At 31.6% G+C, this 12,632-nt stretch overlaps 2 protein-coding genes across 2 annotated transcripts; one reads left to right on the plus strand and one right to left on the minus strand.

The window, feature by feature from the left end:
- On the plus strand, positions 556-4,868 carry LOC109330929 (WAT1-related protein At4g15540-like). Its single transcript, XM_019565197.1, has 7 exons — positions 556-749; positions 899-964; positions 1,561-1,674; positions 3,139-3,382; positions 3,518-3,676; positions 3,755-3,906; positions 4,573-4,868. Exons 1-7 carry the CDS (start codon positions 556-558, stop codon positions 4,757-4,759), a joined length of 1,116 nt encoding a protein of 371 aa, XP_019420742.1. The 3' UTR covers positions 4,760-4,868.
- Positions 8,691-9,539, minus strand: LOC109330930. Its single transcript, XM_019565198.1, has one exon. The coding sequence runs from the start codon at positions 9,537-9,539 to the stop codon at positions 8,691-8,693; it is 849 nt and encodes a 282-aa protein (XP_019420743.1).

Below are 12,632 nucleotides of genomic sequence, written 5' to 3' on the forward strand. Positions count from 1 at the left end.
TAAAGAAATATATACTAGGGATTAGAGAATAATTATGAAATGTAAGGTTATAAATGTAACTATTATATATTTTACTAATTGAAATATATAACTAATGATGAATTGTATTGTTATATATGATTCATAATTTTTTATAACAATAGTAGTAATGTTTATCCATTTATGGATAAATAATATGTTTTGTAATAAATTTTAAATTTTCAATTGATGCAAGATTTTTTATAAAAAAGTAAATAGAAAAACCGTGGAACCAAACCGAACCGAACCATTCGGTTCTTATAGTTAAAGTATAATAATAGAAGTAATATTTAAACTATTATGTGATCTATCTCATATAAATTATTTAAACTATTATCTAATCTATCTAATATAAAATATTTAAATTATACTATAATCCCTATTAAATATATTTTACAATACTTTTTATTTCCTATTTAAAAATTACCATTTGTTTTAATTTTTAATTCTTACCGTAGTACATTCATGGTTTTACATTACACTATAAAAGATTGAAACAGATAGCTTGAGTGATAAAAACTAGAGAGAAAAACAGAAATGGCGGGATGGCATTTTTATAATGACGTGGTTCCATTCGTTGCAATAGTTGCAATAGAGTGCATAGTTGTTGGTGTTAATGTGCTATACAAAGCAGCTACTCTAAAGGGATTGAGTTACTATGTCTTCATCGTTTATTCATTTTCAGTCTCTTCTATTGTACTTCTTTTCCCCTTGTCCTTCGTCCTCATAAGGTATTCTATTGCATGTTCATTAATTACCATATATTATCCAAATAAATTAATTCTTATTTGTAAATCCATGTTTTCTATTTCTACATTTGTAGCTATTTTTAGGCAAATATTTTTTCTTTAAAGTGTAATAATACCTATGCCCCGTGCAGGTCAAGAGGACTTCCCCCATTCAACGCCTCTATATTCTTGAAAATTTTCCTCCTGGCAGTACTTGGGTAAGATTTTGGAATTTGAATTTGGGAAAGTAGATGAAAAAACTAAAACTTTATGGTTTTTTTAAGTGATCACCATGAACTACTATTCCTTCATAATTATCAAATAAACTTTAACTTTTGATAAAATTAATCTATGCTTAAATAAAATGTTAAACTATTATTAGTTAAAAATTCTCCTCATGCATTTTATTTTAATGTCGTTTATTAAATCATTATTATTTACTTTTAATTTTTTTATGTATCAATGTTATTGTCCTGTATTAACTCTAAAATTTAAATATAGTATTTTTCTCAATAAAGTTATATTTTGACGATGATTTTCTCCATTTATTAATACTGACTAAATTTTCTCCAATAATTTTCTTGTTGGATTATTAATAATTTATTATTATCTTTATGGAAGGATGAATTTCACCAACAAATAAACTTCAAGAATAATTAAGAATTAAAAATAATTTATATTAATTACTTACAAATTGCATAAGAATTAGTGGAGTTTTATGCATTTTTCCATTAAACTTACTTATTTATTTTGAAGAATCAAACTAAGGTGTAAAGTATTGATCATGTATTTCTTTTTGAATTGAATGAGGCAGATTTGTAGTTCAACTTTGTGGAGCCAAAGGAATAAAATACACTTCACCTACTCTTTCTTCTGCTCTTAGCATCCTTGTACCAGCTTTTACCTTCATACTTGCTGTATTTTTTAGGTACCTCTCTTCCTTTCAACCTACTTCATCCAGTAGTTATGTTGTGTTTACAATAATTGTAGTTATGTTCAATGTGGAGATTCTAAACCTCTTGCAAATTGCAATTTAAAACATTGAAACACAATAATAATTTGTTTTACTAGCATTATTTAGATGTTTGTGTGGCTTGTGTTTGAATAAGTTATTTTTTAGGTGATAGTAATTGATAATTAACAAGAGTGTTTAATTTATCATTTCTATTTATTCAATTTCCAATAAAGAATTTCAAAGTTTTTTTGAAAGTGCACTAAATTATTTTTTTCATGAAGAATCAAATATTTGAAGTATTGTTTCACACCACCAAATAGAGATGGCAAAACGAGTTACCGTCATGTTTCGCTCATGTCCACAAATGGCAACAAAATTTAAGCGGGTGCAGACATACTCATATTGTCTTAATGAACAAAAATTGCATGTCCTACCCATTTTAAAACCGGCTAAATAGTATGTGAGCAGTCGCCGACATTGATAAAAAATAAAAAAAGTTCATACAATAAAATAAAAAAATTAATTAATTTAAGGAATTTTTTTTAATATTTTATATGAAATTGAACAAATCATAGCACATCACAATTTTTTAGAAGTATTAAATCATATCATAATTTATTTGAACTTTTTTTTTAATTTTTCTATTAAATCATGTCCACATTGCCTAATAAAAATGTCAGCATACATGACAGGCAAATGGACACACCTCAACTAATAAATGGACAAAAAATTTATGCAAAATTTTGTAAGCTACACAGGTGAACTCATATGCTTTGCCCATTTTGCCCTCTACACAACCAAGTGAGGAGGTGATGAAATTTCTTAAATATCCACCATCTTCTCATCTTATAACACACTACTCATTTTACCACTCTATACTGTTTTGTTGGTTTTACTTTCACATTAAATTCATCACTATTTTGGTGTTTTACTTTTACATGCAACATTTAAAAAATTGATAAACCAAAATATATTATTGAAGGAGTACCAAGTGCAATCAAAACCAACTATAACAAAAAAGATTATTTAGAATTAATAAGTAAAATGAAATTAGTGAATAACATCTCTCTGAATCTAAACAAACATTTACTCTTACTAGCATGATTCAAATTGTGGACTGCATCATATTATGCGGCCGTCATACTGAGGTTGGGATGACCACTGAAACTACATCATGTTGTAATTGTGGTATGACACTAAATCATAACAATGCAACTCTATCGTGTCCAACACAACCGCATTAGACCACATTTAGGTCGCATTAGGCTGCATAGCAACCACATTGGGCGGCATAAGACCGCATTGATATCAAAAATATTTTTTACTCACAAAATAATTCATAACACAATGACTGCAATTATCGTAATCACAATAACCACAACCGTGACCACAATCACGACCACAACTACAATACTCTTATCATATCGTTGCATGTAGGATGGAGAATCTAGCTTTAAGAAGCAAAAGGACTCAGGCCAAAATCTTTGGTACTATATTGTCCATATTAGGTGCACTCATAGTTGTTCTCTACAAGGGTCGCACAATTTTATCAGATTCAAATCCACTACAATCACCTGCAACTCATTCTCTGGTTAGCTCGTCATCACAAACAAATTGGATTCTTGGTGGATCACTACTTGTCGCTCAGTATCTTCTGGTTCCAATAATGTACATTTTTCAGGTATAAATACTTGAAAATTCTCACACACGCCTTTTTTCCATTATTACCATCTTGCAGAAAGTACTTATAGTTTGAATCATATTGAGAATTTTCAGAAAACAAATAACTAAAATCTAATTTTGTTGCTTGTAACAGTCTAGTATTATGAATCAATGTCCATCAGAGGTCATTGTGGTCTTCACATTCTGCTTGTGTGTGACTTTCATATCTGCACCAATATGCTTCCTATTAGAAACAAACCGGAGTGCTTGGAAGATAACTCCTGATATAAGAATGGTCGCTATTTTATGCTGGGTAAGAATCTAATGAATTTATTTGATAATTGGTCATGTAAATAAATAACATCTAATTGAATTTTACCATTTCATGTAGGGAATATTAATCACATGCTTTAGTTCTCTGGTTTACGCTTGGGGTCTCCGTCTTAAAGGCCCTGTATACATATCAATCTTTAAACCTGCATCAATAGTCATTGCTGCCACTTTGAGTGTTATATTCCTTGGTGAAGCGCTATATTTGGGAACGTAAGATCCCCAGTCTCTCTTTTTCTTCAATAATAAGTTCTTTTAACTAGAAATGTATGGTACTCAAAACCAGGACAGATTATAGCATGAAATCTTTCTAAGAAAACAAGAGCCTTCCATAGTAATACCACAATTAAGAAGATTATATTTAGATGAAATTCTATCCAACATCTGCCATGAAAAGGGTAGAACCTTTACGGGAATAGAGGTTTTAGTTTATAGTTTCTTTACTAGTTAGATTTTAAGGTTATTGAAAGGAAAGCTAGTGCTTGAGAGCAGTAAAATCCACTTATAATATAACTTTAAAATATAAAACATATAGTAAACATTTAAAAACATTAACAATATTCCTTCTAATTATAGTGATTGTTGCAACTGCATCATACCAAATTATAATGTTGTGGTTGCATTGAACCACAACACAACCACATCAAACCACATATAGGTCACACCGCGCAACATAGCCCATATTGGGCCGTATCAGACTGCATCAATTTCAAAATATTTCTTTCCTCACAAAATAATTCACACTGGCCGTAATCCACATTACAACAGCTGAAATGACCAAAATCATAGTAACCCTATCCGCAGTCGGACTTCAACCACAATTCGCATCATTCTACCTATTTTTATATTCTTTGACATTTCATATTTCAAATATTACAGTGTTGTTGGAGCAGTGATACTATCATTTGGGTTTTATGCTGTTATATGGGGGAAAGCAAAGGAAGAGGAATTGAGTGAGGAGATTGGTGAAGGTAGAACTGAATATCTACCCGATAGTAAGACTCCTTTGTTGGAGGATAGCAACGTAACAGATAACAGTGAAATCATGTATACCAATTGTCCGTAAGTATACAATATATGAATGTTAGAATGAGAAATTGTGGAATTGAATAATTAGAAATCATGCAGTAATAGAATAATCTGCAATTCAGCTATATATAGGTGTGCTTTGTATATTAACACCATAAATCATGAAAGTGATAAATAACTAAGGAGATGAGTGATTTTGTAGTTATCTCTGTTGCATCCGTCCCATTTTATTCCTATTTTACTTTTCTTCTCAAATTTCATTACATATTTATCAATTTCTTTGGTTTTTGTAAAACAACTTAAGGCCACACTTATAATTAGTGGATCACAAGTAGTAATTATGTAGAGTAGAACATATAACACGACTAAGAACACAAGTTTCACACTTGAAAAGATTATTTGTATTTTCCGAGGAATTTCTAGTTTAAAAGTTTTTCCTTGATGAAATATTTATTGGATTTCAACATGGTGGAAGAATGAGGATTACTCTTATTGATGAAAATGAATTGATTGATTTGATTGATTTGATTGTAATGAATAACATTCCTTATATAGGAAACCTAACTAATATAACAAACAAACTAACTTAACTGAAAACAAAAGGGTAAAGAGGTTTTATATGAATACATAGCCCAATACCCTCCCTCAAGGTGGAGAATGTATATTCTGCATTGCCAGCTTGTTAATCATATGACAAAATAAAGTAGGTTCCAATGCCTTTGTAAACAAATCAGCCACCTGTTCTTTGGATGAAATAGGTAATAAGATGAAAAGATTGTTCTTTAAGTATTCTCGAGTAATATGAGAATCAATATCTAAAATGTTTCGTACATTCATGAAAAACAGAATTTGCCGCAATACTAAATCCATAAATGGATCGTCTAGTATCAGGGCAATTGGCACAGTCTGAATCACTGAATCTAGTGAGATGAAGAGAAGAAGAAGATGAATAGAGTAAACCTTTACCAGGATAAGCTTTTAAATACCCCACTATACAGGTTAAAACTTTGTAGTGCAGGGAAGTAGGTGCAGCCATAAACTGACTGAGCTGTTGGACAGCAAAAGCAATGTCAGGGCGAGTGTTTGTAAGATAAAGGAGACGACCTACCAATTGTCTATATAGCATAGGATCCTGGAATGGTGGGCTATCATCTTGGTGAAGAAATTGGCCCTTGATCATAGGAGTCTGAACTGGTTTCGAGTGTAAAAAACCTGTGTCAAAGAGTAAATCCAGAATATATTTGCGTTGACATATGGTGATGCCCTGTTTGGAATGGGCAACTTTTATGCCAAGAATATATCTTAATAGACCAAGATTTTTAATCTTGAAGGCAGTATGTAAATAGTTTTTAACATAAGCATTTTCAGAAGGATTATTGTCGGCAAGAATAAGATCATCAACATAAATCACAAGAGCAATAAAACCAGAATCATTATGCTTGGTAAATAAAGAATGATCATGATGTGATTGTATGTAACCTAATGCCAATAAAGAAGAGGATAGTTTGGCAAACCATTACCTACTAGCCTGTTTTAAACCATACAAAGATTTATTTAATTTGCAAACATGATTAGGAATGGTAGAAGTGACCCCTTGTGGGAGTGTCATATATACTTCTTCATTTAAATCACCATGTAAAAAAGCATTATTAACATCAAGTTGTTCTAAAATCCAATTTTGAGAAGATGCAACAACAAGAAGAATCCTAATGGTAGTGAGTTTTACAACCGGTGCAAAAGTGTCAAAGAAATCCAGGCCTTCTGTTTGATTGAAACCTTTGGCAACCAACCTAGCTTTATGCCTTTATATGGTGCCATCAGCCTTGAATTTAAGTTTATAAACCCATTTGGAACCTATAGGCCTTTTATCAGGGGGTAATGAGACTATTGTCCAAGTGATGTTGTCTTATAAGGCTTGGAGTTCATGTTTCATGGCATGAACCCAATCAAGAGAGGTAATGGCTTGCTTAAAGGTTTTGGGTTCCATCTGGGCACTGATGGAGATGGTATAAGTTTTGTAAGGTAGGGATAAGGAGTGGTATGATAGAACAGTAGTCAGAGGGTGAGTAATGTGAGGAGGATCAATGTGATGAGATGAGGTAAGAAGACTACAATGAAAGTCTTTGAGGTATGTAGAGGATATGTGAGGTTTGTGGGATCTTCTAGGCTGAGTGTTATTGGTGGTTGTAATTGCAGGAATGGGATGGTTGGATGGAATGATGGATTGTTGGTCAGTGGTTGATGGTTGAAAAGGGTGGAAGGGAACTTCCAAAGGGAAGGTATGCATATCAGTTGGTTGTTCAGTGATAGCAAGAAAGGGGTTGGTGTTATGGTATGGGAATATATGCTAATAAAATTGGGCATTCCTTGTGATGAATAAGTGCTTAGTCTGTATTTCTAGGAGTATGTATCCTTTAGTGCCAGGTTTATAGCCAAAGAATATACATTTCTTGGCTCTAGGGTCAAGTTTGGTTCTACCTTGGACAAGGGTTGTGCCATAGCACAAGCAACCAAACACTTTCAGGTTGGTAAGGGAAGGTGATTCTCCTAGCAGAACTTCAGTAGGAGATTTGTTGTCCAACACAGAAGTAAGTAGTCTATTAATTAAAAAAACAGCATGTTTCACAGCATAAGTCCAAAAACATGGGGGTAAGTGAGATTGAAATAAGAGAGACTTAGTGACATTAAGGATATGCCTATGTTTTCTTTCTACAATAGAGTTTTGCTGGAGAGTCTCAATGCATGATGTTTGGTGAATTATACCAGAAGTAGAATAGAAAGTAGGCATCATAAACTCCAGACCATTGTCAGATCTAATGACCTTAATGTGTTGATTGTATTGGACAAGAACAAATTGAACGAAATTTTTAACTAAGTTTCTAGTATCAGACTTAGACATCATGAGAAATAGCCAGGTATGTCTTGTGAATTCATCCACTATAGTTAGAAAATATTTGTGACCGTGAATGGATGGGCACTTTAAAGGACCCCAAATGTCCATGTGAATGAGTGCAAAAGGTTGAGTAGTAATAGATGTACTAACAGGAAAAGGATTTTTTGATTGTTTAGCAATATGGAAAGTATCACAAGCTTTATGCATATGCAATTTCATATATGGATATTGAGAGCACATTAGTTCAATGACAGAGTAAGATGGGTGACCCAAACAGAAATGCCACAAATCAAAGTTATGACCAGAATCAGAATTCTTAGTATTTAATACATGTTTAAAAATGTGGTTAAATTGTGAAAAATGTATAAGTGATTGGAGACCTCAACAAGTCCAATCGTCCTCAAGGTAGTTGTATCCTGAATGAGACAACAATTGAAATCATATATAATAGTGCAATTGGAACAAGTTACAAGTTTATGAACATATATAAGATTGTAAGTAAAGTCACGTATGCACAAAACATTATGAAGGTGTAATTCTGTGTAAAGAGTTACAGTGCCATAGTATTTGGCTAACACAAAGGCCCCATTACGTAGTTTTATGAGTATAGGTGTGATACTATGGTAAGTTGTGTAATTGGACAGATCAGTGGTGACGTGATCTGTGGCCCCTATATCAAGAATTTAATAATTAAAATGAGAAGGCATACCTGAATGAGGATGAGTGTCTTCTTCAATTGAAGCTTGGTTCACATAATTTGTAGAATTGAATGTCAAGATAGTTTTCTCATCAGTATCCTTTTCTTGATTTCTGATGGTGGATTCAATTTGCCTTTGTCTAGGTTTGAAGGTAGGGGGAATCCATGCTTGAAATAACAAATCTCAACATTGTGATTCTCTCTTCCACAAAAGGTGCAAATCTTGGTTCCAACACCTTTGTTACTCGGTTTGTTGCCAGAATTGTTTCTGGTATATGATTGTGAGTTGCCATTGTATGTGCTTCTTCCATTGAAACTATTGGTATCTTGTTGTTCTTTTGAAGAATTGAAGCCAACACCCTTTTGTGCCGAATTTCTCTATGTTGTTCTTGAGGTAACATTCTTGATAACAGTTCTTCGATCCTCAATGATGGTACCCTCCAATTGCCTTTCTTGTTGTATGACCAAATAAAATGCATTGTTTATCGTTGGTAGTGGCTCCATTAGTAAAATTTGAGCTTTAATTGTTCCATATTGGTCATTGAGACCCTTAAGGAAGCAAATGACATATTCAGATTCTCGATAGTGGTTGATGTTCTTCATAGATTCGCATGTGCATTTGACATCACATATGCATGGGATTATTGGTCGTAGAGCATCTAGTTCTTCCCAAATAGTTTTGAGATCAGTGAAATAGCTAGAGATATTCCGATCTCCTTGCCGCATTGAATGGATTTCTTGAAGGAGATCAGAGGTTGTAAAGTAATCCCCCTTGGAAAACCTATCTTTAAGATCTTGCCATAGTTCTTGTGCTCCATCTATATAAACAACACTTTGGGCAATCTGAGGTGATAGTGATCTATTTATCCAAGACACTATCATGTTATTACATCTTTCCCAAGCTTCAAAGGTAGGATCAGTTGTATTTGGCATTCTAATGGTGCCATTAACAAACTTGTATTTATTTTTGGATCCAAGACCTCTTCTCATAGCTCTACTCCAAGAATTATAGTTTGTGCCATCAAGAGGAGGAGAGACTAAAATGAATTCGGGATTCTTACCAGGATGTAAGTAGAACTGGCTTGATGGATTTTGGAACATATCCATCAATTGATGGTCGTTGTTGCTGCTTTCTTTCTGCATGATGAAGATCTGATGCCTTTCGTTTTGGAATGAAGAACGCCGAAGCGAATTGCAGTTTGATGGAGATGAAATGGAGTGAATCATGGCTTGAAGATGGATTAGGGGATTTTAACCTCTGCCAGCAAGAGGATGAACGGGAGAAGGAGGTTAGGTGAAGAAAATAAATTTTATAATATGAGGAATGTATGTGGAAGTTTTGTTAATGGAAAGCAATGACGAGTGCACATTAGAGCTCTCAAATTGAGAGCTCTGATACCATATTGGATTTCAACATGGAGGAAGAATGAGGAATACTCTTATTGATGAAAATGAATTGATTGATTTGATTGAAATGAATAGCATTCCTTATATAGGAAACCTAACTAATATAACAAACAAACTAACTTAAATGAAAATAAAAGGGGTAAATGGGCTTTTTATGAATACATAGCCCAATATAATAAACCCAATAATATTATTGACATGCTTTATTTCCTTCATTTAAATTTGTTTTTATAACTATCGTCATGAGTGATATGACTTCAAAAACAACATTTTCATTATCATCATAGTTGTAAATTATGTTACCTACCTTCATTAGTGAAATCACTTCCTAATAATCGTTCTCATTGCTATTAGACTTCTGAATTGTGTCACCTTTATTTTTGAAAGTAATATGTATATATATAAAAGATGAAAAATAAAAGAGAAAAATATATGATTTGATTGATGCAAGAAAAAACACACGAACTCAAGTTTTTTATACTAAATATGTATGATTTAACAATACGAGATGTATATTCATCCGAAAAATTTACTTTAGAGGTTTATCTTAACTAAAATATTACAATTTTGATGCACCTTTTAAATTAATTACCATTTTGGTCTACTTTGATGTGAATTTTATTTATTTTTCTTAAATAACAAAGGGTCATATTTTTATACATAAATCATCAATTTAAATGCCGATTTCATATTTTTCCTTGTTTTTATTTGAACTCGATATATGATGAGTTCTATCTGTACAGGTATATGGTTCTCTGATATCTTCTTCTATCTTCATAATATTATAATAATCTTATTAGTTATCTATTTTTTCCTTCTATATAAATGCAGCCACATTCTCATTGATCACTCACACTCTCGAAACAAAAAGAAGCAAATTATAAAGTTTTTTCTTCCCTAAAGAGGCAAATATTATTTGGCACCATCAAATGATAAACAAAACACAATCATTAGTATTGACAAGTTTAGCTTAAAGTATTAATAAAATCCATTGGCCTTGTAGTAGTGTACCTGTGATGAATGAAACTATGAGTCATCAGTGAGTTAGAATAGATGTTCAATTGAGATTGTTACCTCACACAATCAATGTTTATTACAATATTTTTAGTTTTCTAATATGTTGCAACGTGAAGAGCAGTTTTCATTAACTTATCCCTCTCCAAAATTTTCCAATAATAAACAGAACATGTTATTGCCATTGACAAGTTCAATTAAAAACAAGGAAAATATAAAATCGACATTACGATTGACGATTTTTATATAAAAATATTAAACTCGCCAAATTTATTGCCGAGTCTTTGTTGTTTAAGAAAAAAAATTAAACTCACCAATGCTATTAATGAGTTCCCATCAAAGTACACTAAAACAATAATTAATTTAAAATGTACATTAAAACTGTACTATTTCAGTCAAAGTGTATCTTTAAAGTAAATTTACCATATACGTCTCAACAATTTATAATTTAAAAGTTGACAGATTTTTCTATGATACAACTTAGAGATGACGAAGAAGATTTCTGAAAATCTATAGTTTATGAGGAATAAAATAAAAGAAAACAAAGCATGTAAGCAGGTGTTAAACAACTCCAACCAATAATTTCTATGCCAGGTGTTTCAGAGTTATTTGTTCACATGTAATCCAATTATCTGTATATTTTTGTGTAAAGATTTGAAATTAAAAACAAGCTACAACTTTGTTGAAAGAGTTTTCTTCTTCCTTATTGAAGTGCAGTAAGTTTCTGATTTCTTTATTTAATGGCATGTCGATTCTTTGCATGTCATATCGGCTTTGTTGGAATAAATTTCAAATGCAGTATAATGGTTTCAAGAATGTTCCTTTAGTCAAAAACTTAGTTTTATTGAATTATTAACAATTTCATATCATCTTGGCTTTGTTGGAATAAATTCCAATGCTGGTTTAATTGTATGAATTTAGCAAATTAATACAATTGATAATGAGTGATATTTATTTTTCATTTTCTTTTATTAACCGAACTACTTCCTTATGGAAGGTTAGTAAAAAACAAATAAATAAAGCAATAACATTATAATTTAACTGTACCACTTCTTTCGAAGGGTTAATATAAATAATAAAGAATAAAATAATAAATAAATGTTAGTTGCGAAAATGTAAATGACATAAAATAAATGTTAGTTGCGGAAAATAAATGACAGAAAGTAAAAGTTAGTAATTAGATCACTCGTTATAACTGTGTATTTTTTCTTTTAACAAAGATACAATTTATGAATTAAATTGCAATTTGATTCAAGGTTTCTTTCTTTATCAACAAATAAAATTTATAAGTTAACATTTTACTATTTTTCATTTGCATCTCTTTCAAGATTCAATCGTATTATAATATATGTGAAAGTGTGCATGTCAAGAAGAGTACTTTGGAAAGCTTTCTCACAATATGTTTTGGTTTTGATGATGACAACTTGTGTTTATAAGAGCTTGAAGATCATCAACAAATCAACGTGCTTAAGTCTCAAGATTGGTATTAGACTTAGACTAGCGATTAGTTTAGGTTGAGTCTAAGGCTTAAGTAAACTCAATACATGTCTCATATGCATAAAACTTTAAATCATTTTAGTTTTGAGATATGCCATTTATAATATGTTCATGCATCATATAAATACATGTAATCTGTGCATCCTAGGCATAAACTTAGTGTTGAACATGTATAAATTAAGTGCATAACGTATTTGAGTTTTGCAATTTGAAAATTCACTTGGAAATATGCTGTTAATCGATTAAGGCATGATTTAATCGATTAACATAAGTTTTTGAAAAGTTGTTGAAACTGAAAACTTGGAAAAACAGAATCAGTTACGTTTTTGAAACACGTTAATCGATTAACCAAGGTCTTAATCGATTAACTGGGCTGCTGAAGTGATTCTTTATAAACTGCGT

Source organism: Lupinus angustifolius, chromosome LG17 (assembly GCF_001865875.1).
Source record: "Lupinus angustifolius cultivar Tanjil chromosome LG17, LupAngTanjil_v1.0, whole genome shotgun sequence".
Lineage (NCBI taxonomy): Eukaryota > Viridiplantae > Streptophyta > Magnoliopsida > Fabales > Fabaceae > Lupinus > Lupinus angustifolius.

Excerpts from the sequence above, each read along its gene's own strand:
- LOC109330929 (XM_019565197.1), top strand. The coding sequence starts at position 556 with ATGGCGGGATGGCATTTTTATAATGACGTGGTTCCATTCGTTGCAATA. Across the intron at positions 1,675-3,138 it reads ATACTTGCTGTATTTTTTAG|GATGGAGAATCTAGCTTTAA; the intron begins GTACCTCTCTTC and ends CGTTGCATGTAG. Across the intron at positions 3,677-3,754 it reads TGGTCGCTATTTTATGCTGG|GGAATATTAATCACATGCTT; the intron begins GTAAGAATCTAA and ends CATTTCATGTAG.
- LOC109330930 (XM_019565198.1), bottom strand. The coding sequence starts at position 9,539 with ATGATTCACTCCATTTCATCTCCATCAAACTGCAATTCGCTTCGGCGT.